The following is a 24,079-nucleotide window of genomic DNA, read 5'->3' as shown; positions in this document are numbered from 1 at the left end:
ACACCTTTTGTCTCCAGGATCAGAGGAGCATGCCTGTTACATTAGGTGCTGTGGAACACAGGCAGGATAACGCTGCTGCAGTCGTCTTTGCTTGTGGGCTTCCTAGAGGCACCTGGTTGGCCACTGCGTGAAAAGACTCCTGGACTTGATGGTCCTTGGTCTGATCCAGCAGGGTTTTTCTTATGGTGATGGCTGCCAACTAGGAAGGCTTTCAGAGGGGAGTGGACATGTTCATGGAAGAGAGGGCTATCCATGGCTACTAGTCAAAATGGATCCTAGTTATGATGCATACCTATTCTCTCCAGGATCAGAGGGGCATGCCTATTATTTTGGGTGCAGTGGAACACAGGCAGGATGGTGCTGCTGCTGCACTTGTCTTCCTTGTGGGCTTCCTAGAGGCCCCTGGTTGGCCACTGTGTGAACAGACCGCTGGACTTGATGGGCCTGGGTCTGATCCAGCAGGGCTTTCTTTATGTTCCTATGATCTTTTCCCTCTGCTTCATAAACTCTAAAATTGGGCTGACTCTTCCGTTACAAACCACTGCTGGCCGGTGAGGGGTCTAGGCGATTCTCTTCTGGCATCACTGGAGCGCAAATTGGAGAGAGGGAAATGTCTGCCCTCAAGGCAGCGAGGAAATGCACTAGAATTTCCATTTGGTGTTAGTGGTGGTTCGGGGGGAGCGGGCAGAACTATGAGTGCTGACAGGCCTCGCCACAGCTATGATCCAGCATAAGATAATACCATGTCGCACAGGAGTACATGCTGGTACGTACTTAGTATAAAGAGGGGCTGGCTGACGGGCCGGATAAGAGCTCTCAAGTGGCTGGATCCAGCCGTCAGGCCTTATGTTTGACACCCCTAGGGTAATCTATCAGGGAGCCTCTCAGAGAGCCAGCGTGGTGTGGTTAAGAGCGGTGGTTTGGAGCGGTGGACTCTGGTCTGGAGAACCGGGTTTGATTCCCCACTCCTCCACATGAGAGGCAGAGGTTTCCCCACTCCTCCACACAAAGCCAGCTGGGTGGCCTTGGGCTAGTCACAGCTCTCCTGGAGCTCTCTTAGCCCCACCTACCTCACAAGGTGTCCACTGTTGGGAGGGGAAGGGAAGGTGTTTGTAAGCCGGTTTGATTCTCCCTTAAATGGTAGAGAAAGGCAGCATATAAAAACCAACTCTTCTTCTCAGTATTTCCACCAGATGGCAAGCAGGAAACTCCACTGAGCTCTGGGTTGCAAAAGATCTATTTGCTGTCTCAGACCGTTTCCCCGCCTTCCCGCAATCACACCCTTCTTACTTTTCTCTGTCACATGGCAAGAGGGGGTGTTCAGGGGAGCCGGGGCAGCCAGTGCGAGATGTGGGCTTCTGCGCGCTAGCTGCAGCACTGCTTTCCACACTGACGTATAAAACTATTGTGAAGGAACTTGGAAACGAGCACATTCTGCTTAAAAAGGGATGGGGGGGGAAAGAAAAATGACAGATTGAGGCAATCGACCAGAACAACAATTTACTGCAGCAGCCGTTTGTTTGGCTGAAATCTGGGGGCAAGCATCGCTCCGGAGAAAGACAGATGGAATCTATATTCAGAGCCTTCCCCCAGGATAATTGTTCCGTGTGTGGGATTATTGCTCGATTCAGGCTTTTAACACAACGTCGGCCACAAAAACTCACACCCTTAATTGGAAAGTCTTGAATCTCCTCCAAGAGAGGAATGGAACCTCCAGCTGGAAGAGAAGGCCACCATCTAGCTGTGACATTTTTGTCCCACTGTTCCTCTGAGGAAGGGCTGCCGTATATGGTTCTCTCCTCCTCCATTTTTATCCTCACAACAACCCTGTGAGAAAAGTTACGCTGAGAGGATGTGACTGGCCAAGTGTGGCGCAGTGGTTAGGAGCGGCGTACTCTAATCTGGAGAACTAGGTTCAATTCCACACTCCTCCACATGAGTGGCAGACTCTAATCTGGAGAAGTGGGTTCGATTCCCCACTCCACATGAAGCCAGCTGGGTAATCTTGAGCTAGTCACAGTTCTCTCCGAACTCGCTCAGCCCCACCTACCTCACAAGGTGCCTGCTGTGGGGAGAGGAAGGGTAGGCGGTTGTAAGCTGATTCGAGACTCCTTCAAAGTAGAGAAAATTGGGATATAAAAACGACAACTCTTCTTCACTCAGTGAGCTTCCTAGGAACTTGAGTATGGGACTCTCCAGGCCTCTCCTGACACTCCCAGCATTACACCATTTAGCCAAACAAAGCACACCACACACCAATGAAGAAGAAGAAGAAGAGTTGGTTTTTATATGCCGACTTTCTCTACCACTTAAGGGAGACTCAAACTGTCTTACAATCACCTTCCCTTCCCCACCTTCCCTTCCCCTCCTCACAACAGACACCCTGTGAGGTAGGTGGGGCTGAGAGAGCTCTAAGAGAGCTGTGACTAGCCCAAGGTCACCCAGCTGGCTTCGTGTGTAGGAGTGGGGAAACAAATCCAGTTCACCAGATTAGCCTCGGCCACTCATGTGCAGGAGTGGGGAATCAAACCCGGTTCTCCAGATCAGAGTCCACCGCTCCAAACCACCGCTCTTAACCACTACACCACGCTGGCTCTCAGTGGCAGTGCAACAGTTTCATTTGGCAGCAGTAGTACCGCTGGGATTGTCTGACTGCTTACATGACACCGTGATCCCCGATTGCCTGGGATTACGTGGGGTGAAAGACGATCTGAGAAGGCTAAAGACTAATACTCTACGTTGGGGCTATTCGTGCAATGCCCGAAATGGTAGCAGCTCTGACTAAATTTATTTGCGGAATCAGCTATAGACAGAGAGGCTGAGCCTTAAATGTTTATAATGGAATTTGGTCTCTGCTGGGCTTTGAAGAGCAAACTACAGCAACACGGATAAGAAGCCGCTTATGCTGTTAGCTCCTCTCTAGCCCTGATACTGTCTGCTCCTCTGACTGACAAAGAAGAAATTGGTTTTTATACCCCGATTTTCTCTACCTTTAAGGGGTGAGGGGCTGTGGCTCAGTGGTAGAGCATCTGCTTGGCATGCAGAAGGTCCCAGGTTCAATCCCCGGCATCTCCAGTGAAAGGGACTGGGCAAGTAGGAGATGTGAAAGACCCCTGCCTGAGACTCTGGAGAGCCGCTGCCGGTTTGAGTAGACAATACTGACTTTGATGGACCAAGGGTCTGATTCAGTATAAGGCAGCTTCATGTGAGTCTCTAAGCGGCTTACAATCACCTTCCCTTCCCCTCCCCACAGCAGACACCTTGTGAGGTAGGTGGGGCTGAGAGAGTTCAGAGAGAACTGTGAGTAGCCCAAGGTCACCCAGCTGGCTTCATGTGGAAGAGTGGGGAATCGAACCCGGTTCACCACATCAGAGTCCACCGCTTGTGTAGGGAGTGGGGAATCAAACCCGGTTCTTCAGATTGGAGCCCACCGCTCCTAACCACTACACCATGCTGGCTTTCCCTGAGATTTCCCAGCATCTACCGACAAAAAAGACGCAGAACTCACCGCCTGTTGCGGAATGCCCGAACTGAGAACCGTCTCCAGAGTGATGTTGAGGAAAGTGCTGTGGAACGGATGGTCCCAGGGGACGTTCTGGAGGTTCAAGAGAACGGTGGCGTTGTCCCGGATCAACTCCAGCATGTCAGCCAACTTACAAATGGATTGGTTTCTGGCTTGTTTGGCATCGGAAGACGAGAAAGAGTTGGCGGTCCAGAAGGGGTCGTCCTGGGAAGACAGAAATATCAACATAACGGCTTGAGAATATAAGAAAGGTCACACTGGAACAGATCCAGGCCCATCAAGTCCAGCAGTCTGTTCACACAGTGGCCAACCAGGTGCCTCTAGGAAGCCCACAAGCAAGACTGCAGCAGCACCATCCTGCCTGTGTTCCACAGCACCTAATGTAACAGGCATGCTCCTCTGCTCCTGGAGAGAAAAGGTGTGCATCATGACTAGTATCCATTTTTACTAGTAGTAGAGACATGATGTGATACAGTGGCTGTCCTAACACGGGTCACGCCACGAACCACCGGTTAGTGAGGGTATGCCAAATCAGCAGTTGAAACCATGGTTCAAAAGCTGGTTTACTAACCATAGTCAGTTGTAATGAGGGTTGGACATGACATCTGGATGCAGCTTATTCCCTTCTAACACTCACGAGGTAGAATCATAGAGTTGGAAGGGGCCATAGAGGCCATCTAGTCCAACCCCCTGCTCAATGCAGCATCAGCCCAGAGCACCCCCAACAAGCATTTGTCCAGCCGTTGCTTGAAGACTGCCAGAGGGGGAGCTCACCACCTCCCTAGGCAGCCAATTCCACTGCTGGAGAAGTCCAAATTCCAGAGATTTCACTGCCTGCATTCAAAATTCCCAGTGTTTAGGGACCCCAAATTTGCTTTCAAACCAACTGACCAATCAAGGAGAAAAAAAAAACAGCCTTCCCAGGCTGATGAGCTATGCCACAAGGACCAATATCTACGATTGCAGAGAAGTCACAAGAACTCGGAAGCCAAACAACTTTTAGAACTCATAGAATCATAGAGTTGGAAGGGACCACCAGGGTCATCCAGTCCAACCCCCTGCACAATGCAGGAAACTCACAACTACCTCCCCCCACACCCCCAGTGACCCCCTACTCCATGCCCAGAAGATGTCCAAGATGCCCTCCCTCTCATGTTCTGCCTAAGGTCATAGAATCAACACTGCTGACAGATGGCCATCAAGCCTCTGCTTAAAAACCTCCAGGGAAGGAGCACATACCATCGCTCGAGGAAGCCTGTTCCACTGAGGAACCACTCTGTTAGAAAATTCTTCCTAATGTTTAGCCGGAAACTCTTTTGATTTAATTTCAAGCCGTTGGTTCTGGTCCAACCTTCTCGGTACCATCCTCTATATCAAAACTTTTTAAACTGTGGGTCGTGACCCCATATGGGGTCACGTAATTGAATGTGAGGGTCATGAAAAATACCAAAGAATTGTTTTAAAATAAATGTCTTTATTATTTATTATCAGTAAATATTTGGTTTGTATACCTATTTTATATACCTATATACCCGGGGTCGCATAAAAATTTCTCGGGCAAAAAAAGGTCGTGAGTAGAAAAAGTTTAAGAAGCCCTGCTCTCTAAGACAGCCCTTCAAGTACGTGAAGATAGTTATCACATCCCCTCTCAGTCTTCTCCTCTCCAGGCTATGTCCTTTCCAGGAAGGTGCGGGAACGAGATCATAAACCTGGCCCTTCCATACGGTTTTTGAACCTTGACAAGACTGGGCTCACTTGCCAGATTCCGGGTCACTGCTTACATGTTGCTCGTCCAGACCAATCCGGATCTGGCAGCCCTCTGCGTGCTGTTGTGGTAAAAGGAAGCACTCCTTATCTGACAAAACAGATGGACCGGGAGAGATTCATTAATTCCAAGAGGCCCTTTTCCAATTATAAGCCCTCTGCGGTATCTCCGGCACTCAGCCTTCGCTCGGCCTCGCAAGCAAAGGGACAGGGTTCAGTGGAAGAAAGGGATGCAAATATCTTTTGCTCTCTACAGTGCTCTGACTGAGGCACGGGCCCTTTCTAGCAGATGAGTCCTTGGGGGAAGGACAGATACAAGGCTGTCTCCTCTCGGTGCGTTTTTGTTCTTTGATTGTGGGATTACTCGTGAGGGCACCCCCAGTTGTTCTCAGATCACAGGAAGGCAGAAAACCTTTGTTTACTAAAGGGGGATGGCCAAAACTTTGGGAATGAGCCTTTTGGTACCCTAAAGGATAACATTTTACTGCCGCAGTAAGCTTTCCTGGACCAGCACTGCTTCCTCAGATGCTGTCAGTGGATCATCACCAGGCAGACATTTTATTGTAATATTCATTAATTTATTAAAATAAACGATAAAATAAAAACAACCTGGCCAGGGAGTCTAGAATGCAGGAAGTAAAGGCGGACACATAATTATGTAAATATGAAATCTACATAAGATAAAATACAGATCCCACTTGCTAGGTGTGCCAAGCTGGTGAATGGGGCGGGGGGATCCCAGGTTACGCATATCATATGGGAAGGGGTCCTTCCCTAGAGAAAATTGCCACTGCTAGCAAAAAAGATGTCCAGAATGCAACGAGCAACCTTGAGAAACTCTCCTGGGGAGAGGCTTATTTCTTTTTCTCCCAAACTGCAGGAAAGCACATGTTGAAAAAAGCTTGAGGGTGTGGCCCAGGCGCTAGCAGGCTCACTGGCATCTGTGGGGTCACCACACGCACCTCGAAGAACCATTCACCGGCATTCAGACTCTCCAGGTCCGTCCAGTTGAACATGGAAGAATGCTCAGAGGCCAGCCATGGAAACACTTCCTCCACGTTGGTGGTCCTCCGCAGTGTTGCATCGTGCATGAGGAAAGGAACCCCATCATAACTGGGTGAGAGAAAGGAAAAGGCTTACATAATTGCACTGACAGATAACAGAACATTCATGCCATATGTGGAGAAATGTGTTTTAGAAGAAGATTAGAGTCCGCCCTTCATGTGGAGCTTATGCATGTTGTTGTTTGCCTTGGAGAAAGTCCTGGAGTTTCCAGAGCACTGCAGAATCACCAGCTCTAATCCGAAAGCGTCTATCCCCGCCCCTTGAAAACGCTGCTTTGTAATTGGCTGTACTGCTTACTGCAAGAAAAACATCAACCCCCAGCTCCCCTCTCCTGGGCTTTGGCTTATGCATGGAAATGGGGACAATTTGATCCGGGCTGATCTCAGGGGAGATCAAAGAATTGCATCACAACAGGATCGGGAAGACATTGTGCGGGCTGGGCGCGAGGTCATCTGTAAAGGACAGAAAGCTCATGCATAACCCCAACGAAAAACCGAGTCGGACCAGCGGAGAAAGTAAGTCAAAGTGCCCATGCATAAAAGACCAAGGAAATGGTCAGCCACGCCTCCAGCTAGAAGCTGACACCTAGAAGGGGAAGGTATATCGGCGAGATATCAGGAAAAACTTTTAAATGATAAGGGCAGTTCAGTGGTAGAATCAGTTGCCCAGGATTGCCTCAGTTTACATACTTTGCTCAAGAGGAGGGCAGGGTACTTGCCTGATCATCACATCTGCCTGCACGCCGTAGATTTTCTGCTCCAACGCCTTCTGGAAGGACATCAAAGTGTTTTCGGGGGCCAGCTGGGGAAGTGGAAAAGCAGCGAGAGAGAAGTCAGAACGCAGGTGGCCAAACCGCACAGCAAATGGATGACAGACGAACAGGTCAAAAGGCAGACATCAAATCACAGATTCACAGAGTTGGAAAGGGACCATCAGGGTTAACTAGCCCAACCCCCTGCACAATGCAGGAAATACACAACTACTTCCCCACACACCCCCAGTGACCCCTGCCTCATGCCCAGAAGAGGGCAAAAAAAAAAAAAAACCCAACCCTCTAGGATCCCTGGACAGTCGGGCCTGGAGGGAAATTGCTTCCTGTAACCAACACGTAGAAAAGGTACCCAGAAACAAACTCCTTGAAAAAACTGACAGTGGAATCCAAGGGGATTTTTATGTACAGATCGGACAAAACTGTGGAAACAAGCCTGGATTATCCTGGGGCTCCAGCATTCTCCCCTCTCACAAGGCTTAAAAAATATATAGCAGGAAAAGAGGAAGACCCAACATGAGATGGATCGATTCTATAAAGGAAGCCGTGGCCCTCAGTTTGCAAGATTGCAGCAAGGCTGTTAATGACAGGACATTTTGGAGGTTATTAACTCATATGGTTGCCATAGGTCAGAAGCAACTTGACGGCACTTAACACCCACCCACATAGTTCGCCCTTAAACCTAACGCTCGCACCGCCCTGTCAATTGCCTCAAGCCCTGCTTCCTCTGCTGCCACTAACCAAGGTGAGGCGGGTCAGTATAAGCAGCAGGGCCTGTTCAGTGGTGGCACCCCAGGTAAAGAACACCCTCCCCGCTAGCTGTTTTGCCTTGTGCCAGGTCTGTGGTGCTTCTGGGGCCAGACGGAGATGCATATGATTGTGCAGGCTTTTTGCCTACTCGCTGTGAGATGGTCTGGTCCTAGTCATGTTATTTTATGGCTCAGCAATCAATAGCTTTTGTTGTCCCCACTTGATGTCCTGCTGTTTTCTGAAGGTATTATCGCTAAATAGCTATTGATTTGTTTCATGGCTGCCTTAGTGGCTCTTTTCTTGGCCTGGATTCTGCATTTTTGTTTGTTGGCCGAACTGCTGGGAGCTGTAGAGAGAGGGTAAAATTCCGATGATTCCCTCCTCCTGCTTCTCAAGAGAGCCAGCGTGGTGTAGTGGTTAAGAGCGGTGGTTTGGAGCGGTGGAGTCTGATCTGGAGAACCGGGTTTGATTCCCCTCTCCTCCACATGAGCGACGGAGGCTAATCTGGAGAACCGGGTAGGTTTCCCCACTCCTCCACATGAAGCCATCTGGGTGACCTTGGGCCAGTCACAGTTCTCTTCGAGCTCTCTCAGCCCCACCTACCTCACGGGGTGTCTGTTGTGGGGAGGGGAAGGGAAGGTGATTGTAAACCGGTTTGATTCTCCCTGAAGTGGGAGAGAAAGTCGGCATATAAAAACCAACTCTGACTGCCAATTCACCACTCATGGTCTTTCAAAGAATCACAGAGTTGGAAGGGACCACCAGGGTCATCTAGTCCAACGCCCTGCACAATGCAGGAAATTCACAACTACCTCCCCCACCACACCCCCAGTGACCCCTTACTCCATGCCCAGAAGATGGGGGAAAACCCACCAGGATCCCTGGCCAATCTGGCCTGGAGGAAAATTGCTTCCTGACCCCAAACTGGCAATCAGCACTACCCTGGGCATGCAAGAAAGGGCCACGAGAGCCGAGAACAGATGCAAACCTTCTTGCCCTCCTGTTTCCAACAGTCCCTTCTTTTCCACCCTCCAAGAGTATCTGAGGGGGGGGGGTCACTGCCCTGCAACCGGCGGGGGTGGGGGCGAGAGAGGAAAGGAAATGTTATTTCGCTAACAAAGGTTTTCCATTGCCGGTTTACTGCAGGATCTAAATCAAACGTTTTGATTAGTGTTCGCTAATTTTTGGTCTGAATGAGGTTGGTTTTAATTGCGATTACATTGTTTTTACACTGGTTGGTGGTTTGAAAGCTTTAAGGCCAAGAGACAAGGCAGACATTTATCTAATAAAATAAGTTGTGTCCAAACACAAATCAATGGCTTGCCTCTCCTTTTCTGCATTAAGAGAAAGATAATTATAAATGAATTTAGAAGACTGCCTGTGGAAGGTATTTCCCCATCGCTAGCTGCAACCTTGCTCCTACTTCTGTTTTTGTCCTGCCCTTTAGGCCAGGCGCTCAGAGCAGCATACACGGTTTTCCCTTCCTCACAACAACCCTGCAGGGTAGGTAATGCGAAGACAAAACGGCTGACCTGAGGTTACCTAGCAAGCTCCCTAACTGGGTGGGGATTCAAAGCTGGGTCTCATCCCAACACCCCACCTGCTACATGTTAATGGCCCTCAGTGCCTTCAGTTTTAACAGGAGAGGGCGTCCAAAAGAGAGAACTTTCAACCGTCCCTCTCTTTCATCTCCAGGTTTGTAATAACGCACCTCTAACGCAGGTTATAAACAAAGAAACTATCCCAACTGTTAAGGCGTGTGTATTATTTCTATCCCACTTTTCTCCCCCAGTTGGGACTCAAAGCGGCTTAGAACATTATTCTCCCCTCTTCCTCCTCCACTCTCCCACAACAACCCTGTGAGGTAGGCCAGGCCGATTGTTTGTGATGGGCCAAGGTAACCCAGTGAGCTTCCATGGTAGGAGTGGGGATTCCAACCCAGGTCACCCAAGGACCTAGTCCACCCCTCCATCAACTATATCACATTTGATCTGAGATGAAGAAGAAGACTTGGTTTTTATACCCTGCTTTTCTCTACCTTTAAGGAGTCTCAAAGTGGCTTACAATCACCTTCCGCTCCCCACGACAGACATCTTGTGAGGCAAGTGGGGCTGAGAGAGCTATGACTAGCCCAAGGTCTCCAGCTGGCTTCATGTGTAGAGACTCCTAGCCTGTTGGTTTATTTGGGGGGTTACTCTAGTGGGGAAACACTAATCTGGTGAACTGGGTTCAATTCCCTGCTCCTCCACATGAAGCCAGCTGGGAGACCTTTAGCTAGTCACAGCTCTCTCAGCCCCACCTACCTCACAGGGTGTCTGTCATGGGGAGGGGAAGGGAAGGTGATTGTAAGCCGCTTTGATCCTTCCTTAAATGGTAGAGAAAGTCAGCATATAAAAACCAACTTCTGTAAAAGCTTATTTGTTGAGTAACCCCCCCAAAAAAAATAAACCCACAGGCTAGGAGTCTCTGGCTCTTGACAGGGTTGTCCCTGGCTTGAAGCGCTGAGGCCGGCATGGCCCACGGAACCAAGGACAGAAAGAACAGCCCGAGGGAGCCATGCACGCATACCATGGGAGAGCCTCGGTGACCAATGATGGTGGGTTTGGGCCCGAGATCCTTCCTCTCCATGATGCAGGGGGAGTAGATGGTGAGGGGCAGAAGGTAAAGCCCAATGACCACCGCGAAGTAGGCCATGAAGGTCAGCATCTGGGAACCTGAAAGCAAAGGAACACACGGGAAGAAAGAAACAGTGACCTGACTGGCCTGAAACATGGGAGAAGAAGAAAAAGAAGAGCTGGTTTTTATATGCCGACTTTCTCTACCACTGAAGGAAGAATCAAACCGGCTTACAATCACCTTCCCTTCCCCTCCCCACAACAGACACCACCCTGTGAGGTAGGTGGGGCTGAGAAAGTTCTGCGAGAACTGTGTCTGGCCCAAGGTCACCCAGCTGGCTTCATGTGGAGAAGCGGAATCAAACCCAGTTCTCCAGATTGGAGTCCGCCGCTCTTGAACACATGAAGCTGCCTTATACTGAACCAGACCCTCGGTCCATCAAAGTCAGTATTGTCTACTCAGACCGGCAGCAGCTCTCCAGGGTCTCAGGCAAAGGTCTTTCACATCACCTACTTGCCTGGTCCCTTTAACTGGTGCTGCCGGGGATTGAACCTGGGACCTTCTGCATGCCAAGCAGATGCTCTGCCACTGAGCCACTCCCCTTAACCCACTACAATTAGAGAGAAACTGGAAGGTATGCCCAAATGAGGCAAACAGAAGCAAACACAAACTTGCACAAAGGAAGTGCAAGCAGATAATTAGAGATGCAAAAAAAGATTTCGAGGGGTATATTGCTAAACACATCAAAACAAACAATAAGAAATTCTTTTAAGTATATTAGGAGTAGGAAACCAGCTAGGGAAGTGGTTGGACCATTGGATGACAATGGGAGTAAAGGAACTCTAAGGGAGGATAAAGCGATTGCTGAAAAACTAAATGAATTCTCATCCGTCTTCACTGTTGGAGATACAGGGCAGATTCCTTCTGAACAGAAATTTTGGAGAGGGGAAAATGAGGAACTGAGGCAAATAGTGGCAACAAGGCAGGAAGTCCTAGAACGTCTAGACAGACTGCAAACTAACAAGTCACAGGGACCAGACAGTATTCATCCTAGAGTTCTTCAAGAACCCAAATGGGAAATTGCTGAACTTCTAACAAAGATATGTAATATGTCCCTTCGATCAGCCTCTGTACCAGAGGACTGGAGAATGGCCAATGTAACACCCATTTATAAAAAAGGTTCTAGGGGGGACCCAGGAAATTACAGGCTAGTTAGCTTAATGTCTGTACCGGGTAAATTGGTGGAAAGCATTATTAAAGATAGAATTGTCAAGCATATAGAAGGGCAAGGTCTTCTGGGCAAAACCCAACATGGCTTCTGTAAGGGTAGGTCCTGTCTCACTAACCTATTAGCATTTTTTGAAAGCGTCAATGAGCATGTGGACAGGAATGAGCCTGTGGATATTGTGTATTTGGATTTCCAAAAAGCTTTTGACAAAGTCCCACCAAAGATTGTTAAGCAAACTTCATAGTCTTGGGATAAGAGAACAAGTCCTCTTATGGATTGATAGCTGGCTGAAAAATAGGAAGTACAGAGTAGGAATCAATGGTCAGTTCTCACAATGGCGGGATGTGAGCAGTGGGGTGCCTCAGGGATCTGTGTTGTGACCGGTGCTTTTCAACCTGTTCATCAGTGACCTGGAGTTGGGGTTAAACAGTGAAGTAGCCAAGTTTGCAGATGACATCAAATTATTTAGGGTGGTTAAAACAAAATCGGACTGTGAAGAGATCCAGAAGGATCTCTGCATACTGGAAGAATGGGCATTAAAATGGTAAATGAGATTCAATGTGAGTAAGCGTAAAGTGATGCATATTGGGGCAAAAAATCCCAACTTCACATATACACTGATGGGATCTGTGCTGGCAGCGACAGACCAAGAAAGGGATCTTGGAGTGGTAGTGGATAGTTCAATGAAGGTGTCAACCCAGTGGGCGGCTGCTGTAAAAAAGGCAAATTCCATGCTGGCCATAATTAGACGGGGAATAGAGAATAAAACTGCTGATATCATACTGCCCTTGTACAAATCTATGGTGAGACCACACTTGGAATACTGTGTACAGTTCTGGTCACCACACCTAAAAAAAAAATACTACAGAGCTTGAGAAAGTGCAGAAAAGAGCAACCAAAATGATCAGGGGACTGGAGCGACTGTCCTATGGGGAACGGTTAAGACGCTTAGGGCTGTTTAGCTTGGGAAGAAGGCGGCTAAGGGGAGACATGATAGAGGTCTATAAAATTATGCATGGTTTGGAGAGAGTGGACAGGGAGACGTTTTTCTCCCTCTCCCATAATACTAGAACATGGGGTCATCTGCTGAAGCTGGAGGGTGAGAGATTCAAAACAGATAAAAGGAAATATTTTTTCACACAATGCATAATTAAATTGTGGAACTCCCTGCCCCAGGATGTGGTGATGGCTGCCAGCTTGGAGGGCTTTAAGAGGAATGGACATATTCATGGAGGAAAGGGGTGTTCATACCTATTAGTTAGAATGGATACTAGTCGTGCTGCATATCTATTCTCTCTAGTATCAGAGGAGCATGCCTATTATTTTGGGTGTGGTGGAACACAGGCAGGATGGTGCTGCTGCAGTCGTCTTGTTTGTGGCTTCTTAGAGGCACCTGGTTGGCCACTATGTGAACAGACTGCTGGACTTGATGGGCCTTGGTCTGATCCAGCAGGGCCTTTCTTATGTTCTCTCCCTGTTGCTATCTTCTGCCACTGGACTGTCACAGGTTCTTTGCCGCTGGGCAACAACCTGCATTCAGACGCGGAGAGCTGCTACATAGGGTCGCGCTCAGCAATGAAAAGAGAAAACGCGGGAGAGAGAAACCACGGCTCACCAGCTCTTTCCGATCTCGCGACCAGCCCGGATATCAACCACGACAGAGCGGTGACAACCACCAGTGCGCCGATGTGCAGAAAGGGGGCTGTGGCCTGAGGGTGGAGAAACAAATGGAGCAGGAAAGGCAGCTGTTAGAGAAATTCATTTGATGCATGTGGTGTGGCAAGAAAGACACACAAAGCCAGGCAATAATTCAAGTCAAGAAAAAAATTGAGGAGTCCCAGCCCAGGATGTTGGTGTCCCATTTTCACTTGGGTGGCGGGGATGAAACTCAGCAAGGGCTGCAGAGAACTAATAATGTGAGTTCTATAGGCACCTGTGAGGAGGAGGAGTCTGCCTGCTAAATCTCTGCATGATTCCCTGCTCCGGTGTCCCCTCCTTCCAATCGACCTTTGTTGGGAGGAGGCAATTCTCTGGGCTGGGTATGGTTGAACTGATGCCATTCAACCCCAAAACCAACAAAGTGAATACCTATAGGCACCTGTGAGGAGGAGGAGTCTGCCTGCTACATCTCCGCATGATTCCGTTCTATTGTTCCCTACTTCCAATCAACCTTTGTTGGGAGGAGGCAATTCTCTGGGTTGGGTGTGGTTGAATTGATGCCATTCAACCCAAAAACTAACAAAGTGAATACCTATAGGCACCTGCAAGGAGAAGGAGTCTGCCTACTACATCTCTGCACGAGTCCCTGCTCTCTCTGTGTGTGTGTGTGTGTGTGTGTGTGTGTGTTAAGTGCCGTCAAGTCGCTTCTGACTCATGGCGACCCTATGAATGAAAGTCCTCCAAAATGTCCTATCTTTGACAGCCTTGCTCAGATCTTGCAAATTGAAGGCTGTGGCTTCCTTTATTGAGTCAATCCATCTCTTGTTGGGTCTTCCTCTTTTCCTGCTGCCCTCAACTTTTCCTAGCATGACTCTCTTTTCCAGTGACTCTTGTCATCTCATGACGTGACCAAAATACGATAGCCTCAGTTTAGTCATTTTAGCTTCTAGGGTCAGTTCAGGCTTGATTTGATCTATAGCCCATTGATTTGTTTTTTTGGCAGTCCACGGACTCAGTAACACTCTCCTCCAACACCACATTTCAAAGGAATCTATTTTCTTCCTATCAGCTTTCTTCACTGTCCAGCTTTCACACCCATACATAGTAATAGGGAATACGATTGCAAGAATTAATCTAGTCTTGGTGGCCAGTGACACATCCTTACACTTCAAAATATTTTCTAGCTCCTTCATGGCTGTCCTTCCCAGTCTCAATCTCCTTCTAATTTCTTGGCTGCAGTCTCCCTTTTGGTTGATGGTGGAGCCAAGGAATAGAAAGTCTTGAACAATTTCAATTTCCTCATTGTCAACCTTAAAGTTGTGTAATTCTGTAGTCATTACTTTTGTTTTCTTGATGTTTAGCTGTAGTCCTGCTCTGGTGTTTCCTATTTCCAATCACCTTTTGCTGGGAGGAGGCAATTATCTGCGCTGGGGGTGGTTGACTTGATGCCATTCAACTCGAAAAGGCTCCCAAGGGGCTTTAGTTGCCCAAGGTGGGTCTGCATATACAAGTATTTACTGCGTGTGCAGCACCCTGATAGGGCAAATGATGCCCACCTGGGAATAGGGACCCTGCAGTGCTTCCAGAATAGGGCTCCCATGGGGAACTTGCAGCTCTGCCGACTGGCTGCCAGTCCCTTTGGCGACCACGTGTTACGAGTAACATCTCAACTGGGGTTTAGAAAGTACAATGTTCTCAATCGTTTACAGTTTAAAAGTCCGCTTCTCTGAAGCAGAAGTGAAGCAAACCTCCATTTTAATTCCACAAATCGTAGGAAAGGTAGAAGAAGGGAATCATACAGAAGGGCGTCAGGCACACTCATCTGTGGGTATGGCACCTTGGATCTGAGATATTAGAAATCTGGGAAGCGCTAATCAATAAGGTGCAAATATGAACCCCAAATACATCCCCCCCCCCAGCCACAAACTACTCTTCTGGGCTAGGCATTGTGGCCACTAATTCAGGGGAGGGATTTGCTGGAGCCCCCCCCCCCCCCGATTGCAGCTTCGACGCTTTTGTAAGTGCAAGCAGAGAAACAGCTTTCAAATTATTAAAGACATGAGTACAGGTATGCACCATTCACACAAAGAGAGGTGCAGAACATCACCATGGCAACCCCAGCCTCCGGGTATGAAGTGTGCGATGTTTTCCAAACGACAACTTCATCGCACAACACAAAGGCAGTTGCATAAGATCTGCCCTGCCCAGTCAGACCAACCAGCTCACCAGGGGTGACTCATGGACATTCAAGGGTGACCCGCGCCGGGGCGCCAGAGGCGCAGGACCTTAAGGCAGATCTGGATCACCAGTTTAAACTGGTTAAGTCACCACCTCCACCACCCCAAAAAAACCTGAAACTCCCAAACTGAAGTGTTGTGAGAAAGGAGAGGGGTAGAGGTGACGGATCTCCAAGAGAGAATTCTCAACCCCCTCACCCCATCCAGAATTCTTTGGAGGGATAAAAGAGATACAAAAATATGTGGGACACGCGACACTTCCAAAAGCAGAGGTTGCGTGGCTATCAAGGCTCATGAACGCCCACGAACCGGTCCAGCGAACATCTTGTAGCAATGAGTTCCATGGGATGAAAGTGCATCACAATAACACTGGCCTTTTATGCCTGGCTGTTTCCCTCGCGGTCAACCCCTCCGACAACTTCAGGTCTTCGTTTGGATTATGAATGCTGTTTCCGACCATCAGAGGCCGCCCCGCTCTCCCCCTGCGTTCCCCCCGCGTTTTGCCCACGTTTTCAGGGACCTGCTTTATCAAGAATTTGAAAACGCTGGCAAAACATGGGGAAAGGCAGGGGGAGAGCGAGGCGACCTCCAACAGTCGGAAACGGCATGCATAATCAACACAAAGTCCTTTTGGAGAAGCTTCTTGGAGAAGCTTCTATTTGGAAAAAAAACCCTGAGATGTCCCCCCGTCCCACCCAAGCTAGGCTGCTTACCTGTAACGATATTATGACCATGTCCCATTCGTCATCCCACAGCTGTGCCATTGAACACATCGTGATGATGGCTGCTATAAAGGTTGTGATCAGCCCAATCTGCAACGGAAGGAGGAGGGAGGATTTCATTCTCATTTTGTCTCCTCACACATACACACACACACACCCCTTCCTGCGAGTGACGAACAGTACAAGTCAGCTTTTGTGGATTGCAAGTTTTGGCTGAATCAGAACTCAGAACCAAAGGATAAAGCTGAATTTATTGAACCACTATGGAACACACTGAACTCTCGTGTGTGTGTGTGTGTGCGTGTGTGAAGTGCCATCAAGTTGCTTCCGACTCATGGCGACCCTATGAATCAATGTCCCCCAAAATGTCCTATCCTTAAAAGCCTTGCTCAGGTCTTGCTTCCTTGATGGAATCAATCCATCTCTTGTTGGGTTTTCCTCTTTTCCTGCTGCCTTCAACTTTTCCTAGCATGATTGTCTTCTCCAGTGACTCTGGTCTTCTCATAATGTGTCCAAAGTACGACAGACTCAGTTTACTGAATTACGGTTGATACTCAAACTAAAGTCAATGCATTTACCTGGGCTGAATAAAGACCTTGCATTCATGGCTCATTACCAATGCTGATTTCTCCACACCCATCTCTCCCCTGGACATCACAGACTCTTCTGCATACCACGCCTAATCCCATCACGCCTGCTATTCACATTTACATACTGTTAACATTTACGTACTAATGCTTGTCTGAATTCACTCTCCTCTACTTAAAGACAGATGGATTCACATTCTAGCTGTATCTGAAGAAGTGAGCTGTGGCTCACGAAAGCTCATACCCTACCAGAAAATGTTTTTGTTAGTCTTTAAGGTGCTACTGCACTCTTGCCCTTTTCTACAGCCTCAGTTTAGTCATTTTAGCTTCTAGGGTCAGTTCAGGCTTGATTTGATCTATAACCCACAGTCCACGGTATCCGTGGCTGTCCACGGTATCCGTAAGACTCCTCCAACACCACATTTCAAAGGAGTCTACTTTCTTCCTATCAGCTTTCTACATTGTCCAGCTTTCACACCCATACATAGTAATAGGGAATATGATGGCATGAATTAACCTAATCTTGATGGCCAGTGACACATCCTTACAATTAGGGATCTTTTCTAGCTCCTTCATGACTGTCCTTCCCAGTCTCAGTCTCCTTCTGATTCCTTGGCTGCAGTCTCCCTTACCCTTCTCTTTCTAGCCCTCCAAGGAGCTCAGGGAAGAATGCATGGTTCTCCTTTCCTCCACGTTGCCCTCACAACAACCCTGCGAGGTAAGGTTAGGACGAGAGGGACTGACTCGCCCACGGTAACCCAGAAAGCTTCATGGCAGAGTGGAAATTCGAACCCAGATCTCCCTGCTAATCCAACCCCTACCAGCTCTCCAAGTCGCACGATCTGGACTGGCTCCCACTACAGTCGAGATTCCTGATTGGTTGCTGTACCACTGAGACAAGGTCCCTCGCAAGGGCACAGCGGTTGCATAGGCAAGGCTGAGAAGCAGACGGGATACGGGGTTTTCCTTTCACTCCTACAATTCTGTGCGGCAGACTAGGCTGAGAGGGCGCACTACTGGCCCATGGCCACCAGGGGACTTCGTGGCTGAGCAGAGGATTCGAACCCGCGTTTCCCCAATCCTAGTCCGCTACTCTAACCATGGTGCCGCATCTCTCTCCACGAGCTTCCCGGGGGGGGGGGGTGTATCTTGTACCGAGGGGCAACGCACCTTGTGGATCCAGTGTAGGTTCAACTGCTGTCCGACAGCTATGTGACATAGTGCTAAAATCTGGAAACAAACAAGCAACAAAGGGAAAAAAGGAAAAAGACAGAGACAGGAAAGTCAATTCAGCCACTGGTGGTACATCAGCCACAGGAAACAACGTTAGTAGAAACGGGAGTGGAAATGCTAACTGGCTGGATGTGGAATGTTTTCATGAATCGGATCTTTGCCCGGATATCCCTTTGTCCAGTTTGATGCCTCTGGGAAGCTCACTGGCGGGACACACAATCAAACCTTCCCCTGTTCTTCTCAAATGTGCACTATTCAGGGGTATACTGCCTCTGAATATGGAAGCTCCTTCACTGTGACCAGCCCAAGGTCACCCAGTTGGCTTCATGCGGAGTAGTGGGGGAACAAATCCAGTTCACCTGATTTGCCTCCGCCACTCGTGTGGAGGGGTGGGGAATCAAACCCGGTTCTCCGGATCAGATTCCACCACTTCAAACCACCGCTCTTAACCACTATGCCACACTGGCTCTCTACACCATGCTAGGAGGGCAGGGCTCACTACACCGCGCTGGGAGGGCGGGGCATAAGCACAATAAATTAAATAAATAAATCAGTAAGCTCTACAAGGCTCCCTTTCCGACAGCAAGCAGCGCTCCTAGACTGGACACAAAATTGGGCGGCGGCAGGGGGGGTTCCTTTCCTCCTTAACTTACCAACAAGACTGTGATATATGTGAAACCGGCAGCCGTCGTCACCAGGACCGGAACGGACCAGTCGCTCCAATATCCCATTTTATTGTACAAAAACCTGAAGAATATAAGGAGGTAGAAAGAGAGGTCAGATGGCATCATGTTAAAAGCAGGTCTGCTCGACTGCGCTGGAGAGGGCCTCTTTCCACAGGCAAGCAAAACACAAGTGGAGCAGGATTCGAATCCAAGACAGCTTATGCGCTCTGATAGCTTCGGGACGGTGAGGGAAACTGGAGTGAGCTGTGCTTCTCCATAGGCGGGAGGCTGCGCCTGAGGAGCGTCGGCGGGTTCTGAAAGGGCTTGCCCTTACGTGCCACTTTCCAAATGTCGTTTGAGCACGCCAAGCCCCCGCCCATCTCTAAAAAGGAGACGTTGAGTTTTCTGCCTCCAGAGGTGGCCAGGGCCAAACCTCACACTCGCAGCTCAGACCTAACAGCCTCAGCTCAAAACTACTCAAAGAAAAACGGGGGGAGGAGGGGGAAGAAGAAGAACAAAAGTTGGTTTTTATATGCCGACTTTATCACTTAAGGAAGAATCAAACCAGCTTACAATCACCTTCCCTTCCCCACAACAGACACCCTGTGAGGCAGGTGGGGCTGAGACAGTTCTATCAGAGCTGTGACTAGCCCAAGGACCCCCAGCTGGCTTTTGTGTATAGGAGAGGGGAAACAAATCCAGTTCACCAGATTAGCCTCCGCAGCTCATGTGGAGGAGTGGGGAATCAAACCCGGATCTCCAGATCAGAGTCCACCAAACAAATGAGGGGGGAAATGCACTCAAGGTACACATTGTTAGCATTCTTCCACAGTGAAGAAGATTCTTCTGATCGGCGCTGCTCTCTCAGGATGAACTTTATTAGCTGCAAGATTATGATCCCCCTTCTGAAAGATCCATCCGTTTTTGTCTGTATAGGAAGACATAAACGTGGTCTGGACGGCCCAGGCTAGTTCGATCTCACCTGATCCTGGAACCTAAGCAGGGTCAGCCCCAGTTAGCACTTGGACGGGAGGCCACCAAGGAAGTCCAGGGTTGCTACGCAGAGGCAGGCAACGGCAAGCCACCTCTGAATGTCTCTTGCCTTGACAATCCTGCAAGGTCACCATAAGTCAGCTGAGGCTTAATGACACTGTCTACCACCAATCCTTTAACTCAGCCCTGGTTAATATTGGGATGGGAGAGCTCCACAAAGGTCCAAGGTCATTACACAGAGGCAGGCAACGGTAAACCACCTCTGCATGTCTTTTGCCCTGTTCTGGATGGCCCAGGTTAGCCCAATCCCACCAGATTTTGGAAGCTAAGCAGAGTTGGCCCTGGCTAGAAGGTGGATGGGAGACCACCAAGGCTCACTGCTTGGAGGCAGGCAATGGCAAACCACCTCTGTATGTCTATTGCCCTGTTCTGGATGGCCCAGGCTAGCCTGATCTCATCATGTTTAGGAAGCTAAGCAGGGTCAGCCCTGATTAATGCTTAGATGGGAGACCACCAAGAAAGTCCATGGTTGCTCCGCAGAGGCAGGCAATGGCAAACCACTTCTGCGTGTCTTTTTTCCTGACTTAGATGGCCCAGGCTAGCCCAATCCCATCAAATTTTGGAAGCTAAGCAGGATTGGCCCTGGCTAGAACTTGGATGGGGGACCACCAAGGCTCACTGCTTGGAGGCAGGCAATGGCAAACCACCTCTGTATGTCTACTGCCCTGTTCTATATGGCCCAGGCTAGCTGGATCTCAGCAGATCTCAGAAGTAAGCAGAAAGGTTGTGGGGCCCCGTGTTAGATACATAGACAGCTGTTTCTCTAAAGCAAGCCAGGGCATTCTATGAGCCAAGAGAATATGGCCCACCCATGCAGGGGCCTCTGCTCTTAGGGCTACAGACCCAGGGGGTTTGGTCAGGCTCTTTTCACGGCTGCGGGGCAAAAAGTGCTCCGACCCAAAATAAGAATCCCAGCCACGTACGCGGACGTGCCCAAGGGGGCCAAGTAACAGAACAGAAGCATTGGCAAGCAACACCGAGACCCTTGGACACCCCGTCCCTATAAATCAGTGCTGCAAACAGCAGCCTACCCTGCTTAAGGCTAAAAATGTCAAATTTGCATTTAAATAGAGTCACACTTCCTAATCAACCTCACTAAAGCTGAGGTTTATTAAAGAGGCAACGTGCCGGGGGAGCTGCCCCAGTAAGGATCACATCCAACCGCTGAGGAGCACGGCGGGGGAATGTGAAATGCGAAGACCAGAAATGTAATGTCAAGCAGATTTCTGGGCTTCAACAAGGGCTGTTTGACAAGGTTGATACTTGCATACATATTCTGAATGGAAGTCCAATACTGCCCAGTATAGAACAAACTGCAGGCATTCCAACTAGAGGGTTTTATAAATTGAAATTTATGATACATCCAACACACATGCCTGGGCCAGTATATAGCTGTCTGTATATGTTGATATATTTGTAAATACTTGTGTGTGCATTACATGGGCTTTATTTGACCACTGAGGAAGGCCTGTGGGTCAAAAGGTTGAAGGAGCTGGGTATGTTTAGCCTGAAGAGGAGAAGACTGAAAGGAGATATGATAACCATCTTCAAGTACTTTTAGGGCTGTCATTTAGAGAAGGGGGGCCGAGTTGGTTTCTGTTGCCCCAGAAGGTCGGACCAGAACCAACGGGTTGAAATTGAATCAAAAGAGTTTCCGTCTAGACATTAGGAAGAATTTTGTCAGAGCAGTTCCTCGGTGGAACAGGCTTCCTCAGGAGGTGGTAAGTGCTCCTTCCCTGGAGGTTTTTAAGCAGAGGCTAGATGGCCATATGTCAGCAATGCTGATTCTGTGACCTTAGGCAGTTCATGAGAGGGAGGGCATCTTGGCCATCTTCTGGGCATGGGGTAGGGGTCACTGTGAACTTTTAAAAGTTCAAGAAAAATCACAGATGCACACTTTGATTAAACTGTCTTTGGACCCCACAATTTCACATAAGACTGGCAATAATCAGCACCCTCTGAAATAGTGCCATTATATTTCCCTTCTTATTTAGGAATTTGGGTGTGCCTGGCCCTAGAATAATGTCAGAATATGTTTAGCAAAGAGACAGTGGATTGTGTGCATGCACCTCTTCTTTATATCCTTGCTCAATCCATTGCTGTGCAGAGTAGGTGTGCAGAATTTTTATTTTCAACAAATTCCTTATTACTTTAAATGCTGGAAGATTTGTTCTCCGTTACCACCATAAGGCCTGCTCAAACACGTTACTAAAAGGATGCCAGGGGAAGGATGGCAGTCGATCAATACATCACTAGATCCCCAGAGCGTGCAAGAACTGTAAGCCATCCCTGTGGTAGCAAACCAGAGTGAGAAAGAGATGTAGGCACCAGCTGGAACCTGTAAACAACCAAGAAAAAATGAGAAGGTGGCAGAGATTTTAGTCCCTGAAATAACTTAATCTCTAGTATTTGCCCAGGAGAATGTTAAAGTGTTAAATTGCTGACAGATATGTGTAGTTTTAGCTGGTATCTATTAGGACTATCCTGGGTTTATCAAGATCATTTGTATATAAATATTATTCTTTCTGGAATTAATGTTTCATTTATATACCTACTGGTCGTGGACTGTAATAATAAAGAGAATACCACCACCGCGTGGTTTGCCTGCTTATACTTATTATTTGACAGCTCCTCATCTTTCTAGAGACTTCTGTTTAGCTAGACTGAATGCAAACCCCTCTATGGTTATGCAGGGCAGAATTTTGAATATACCATGCCCAGAAAGGACCTGTCCTTGCTCTTCTGGCTCTATCGATTCATTAGTTCATGCCCTCTTGGAATGCAGCTTTTACGAGGAACTTCGATCACGTTATATCTCTCCCCTTTTAACATATAAATCTAATGCCTCTGTGTCTGACATAATGCCTTTTTTACTAAGTGACAGGAATCCTAAGGCTACATTGTCAGTGGCAAGATTTGTTTCAGTCCTTATATCCCTCAAACATTAGATATATGCTGCTCAAGATCGATGGAGCAAGGAGCTTCTAAGGGATAAAGGAAAGATAATAATAAAGAGCCCCGTGGCGCAGAGTGGTAAGCTGTAGTACTGCAGTCAAAAGCTCTGCTCACAACCTGAGTTCGATCCCGACAGAAGTCAGGTTCAGGTAGCTGGCTCAAGGTTGATTTAGCCTTCCATCCTTTTGAGGTTGGTAAAACGAATACCCAGCTTGCTGGGGGTAAAGGGAAGATGACTGGGGAAGGCACTGGCAAACCACCCCATAAACAAAGTCTGCCTCGTAAACGTCGGGATGTGACGTCACCCCATGGGTCAGGAATGACCTGGTGCTTGCACAGGGGGACTACCTTTACCTAATAATAAAGAACTGAAGCAAGTGCTGTCCCTCTTAGCGGGAAATACTGCAGTTGACCAGCTGGTGGCAGTGTAGATAACCAGAGAAGTGAGGGACCCCTTTGGGAGGGGGGGGGGAAGAGTCATAAGAATCGGGGACAGTCGCTGAGTGTCTCGACCTCTGAGGGCCCAAAAGCAGAGTTATAGGTCAGCAGGGCATTCTACACCAAGCAGCAAGAACCCCACCACAAGCGGAGACAGTGCAGATATGGAATGGCTCTTATTTGGGGCATTATCGCGAGTCCCGTCCTCTGCTGACAACAGGAACAGCTCCCCACTCTCCTCTAAGTGACAGCCCTTCAAATACTTAAAGGGAGCGATCATGTCCCCCCTCAACCTCCTCTTCTCTAGACTGAACATTCCCACGTCCCTCAGCCTTTCCTGGTAGGGCTTGGTCTCCAGGCCCCAGATCATCCTCGTCACTCTCCACTGCACCCGCTTTATTCTGCCCACATCCTTTTTGAAGCGAGGCCTCCAGAACTGCACATGATACTCCAGGTGCAGCCCTGAGAGCAGGTCCCCCTCGGTTCAGTTCCGGTCTTGGAGGACAAAGGACGGCACGTTTTGCTCTAACGAAGCACCAAGAAACAGAAAAGAGGCTCTCGGAAAAGGGATGCCGAACCAGCCTGGCTTTCTACGTGCCGGTCAGCAGGCCGCCTGCCCCCGCTCACAAGAAGCGCGTGCAGTTTTTCCTCTCCCTGAGCTTCTTCAGCGGTCCCTCCTCCTCTCCCCCACCCACATGTTATCATCCGACGCACCTGCGATGCTCTTAAGCACCCAGGCTTAAGGGGGAAATGACATTTCCTGTCTCCCCCGGGAGGAGCTTTGCGGTAATTAGGGCCTTCTGTCGTGTAGCTAT

The 24,079-nt window shown here is 48.7% G+C and overlaps 1 protein-coding gene across 1 annotated transcript in view; it reads right to left on the bottom strand.

Annotated features, from left to right (window-relative positions):
* GDPD5 (glycerophosphodiester phosphodiesterase domain containing 5) overlaps positions 1-24,079 on the bottom strand; it is an 85,437-nt gene that overhangs the window by 17,403 nt on the left and 43,955 nt on the right. Inside the window, 8 exon segments of the mRNA XM_056858456.1 lie at positions 3,509-3,727; positions 6,250-6,400; positions 7,071-7,153; positions 10,440-10,585; positions 13,331-13,424; positions 16,325-16,423; positions 18,091-18,150; positions 18,807-18,900. Of these exon segments, the coding sequence (XP_056714434.1) occupies positions 3,509-3,727; positions 6,250-6,400; positions 7,071-7,153; positions 10,440-10,585; positions 13,331-13,424; positions 16,325-16,423; positions 18,091-18,150; positions 18,807-18,900 (946 nt within the window).

The sequence above is a fragment of the Euleptes europaea genome, chromosome 12 (assembly GCF_029931775.1).
Source record: "Euleptes europaea isolate rEulEur1 chromosome 12, rEulEur1.hap1, whole genome shotgun sequence".
NCBI lineage: Eukaryota > Metazoa > Chordata > Lepidosauria > Squamata > Sphaerodactylidae > Euleptes > Euleptes europaea.
The sequence above is the reverse complement of the archived record's forward strand: the minus strand, read 5'-3'. Positions and strand labels throughout refer to the sequence as shown.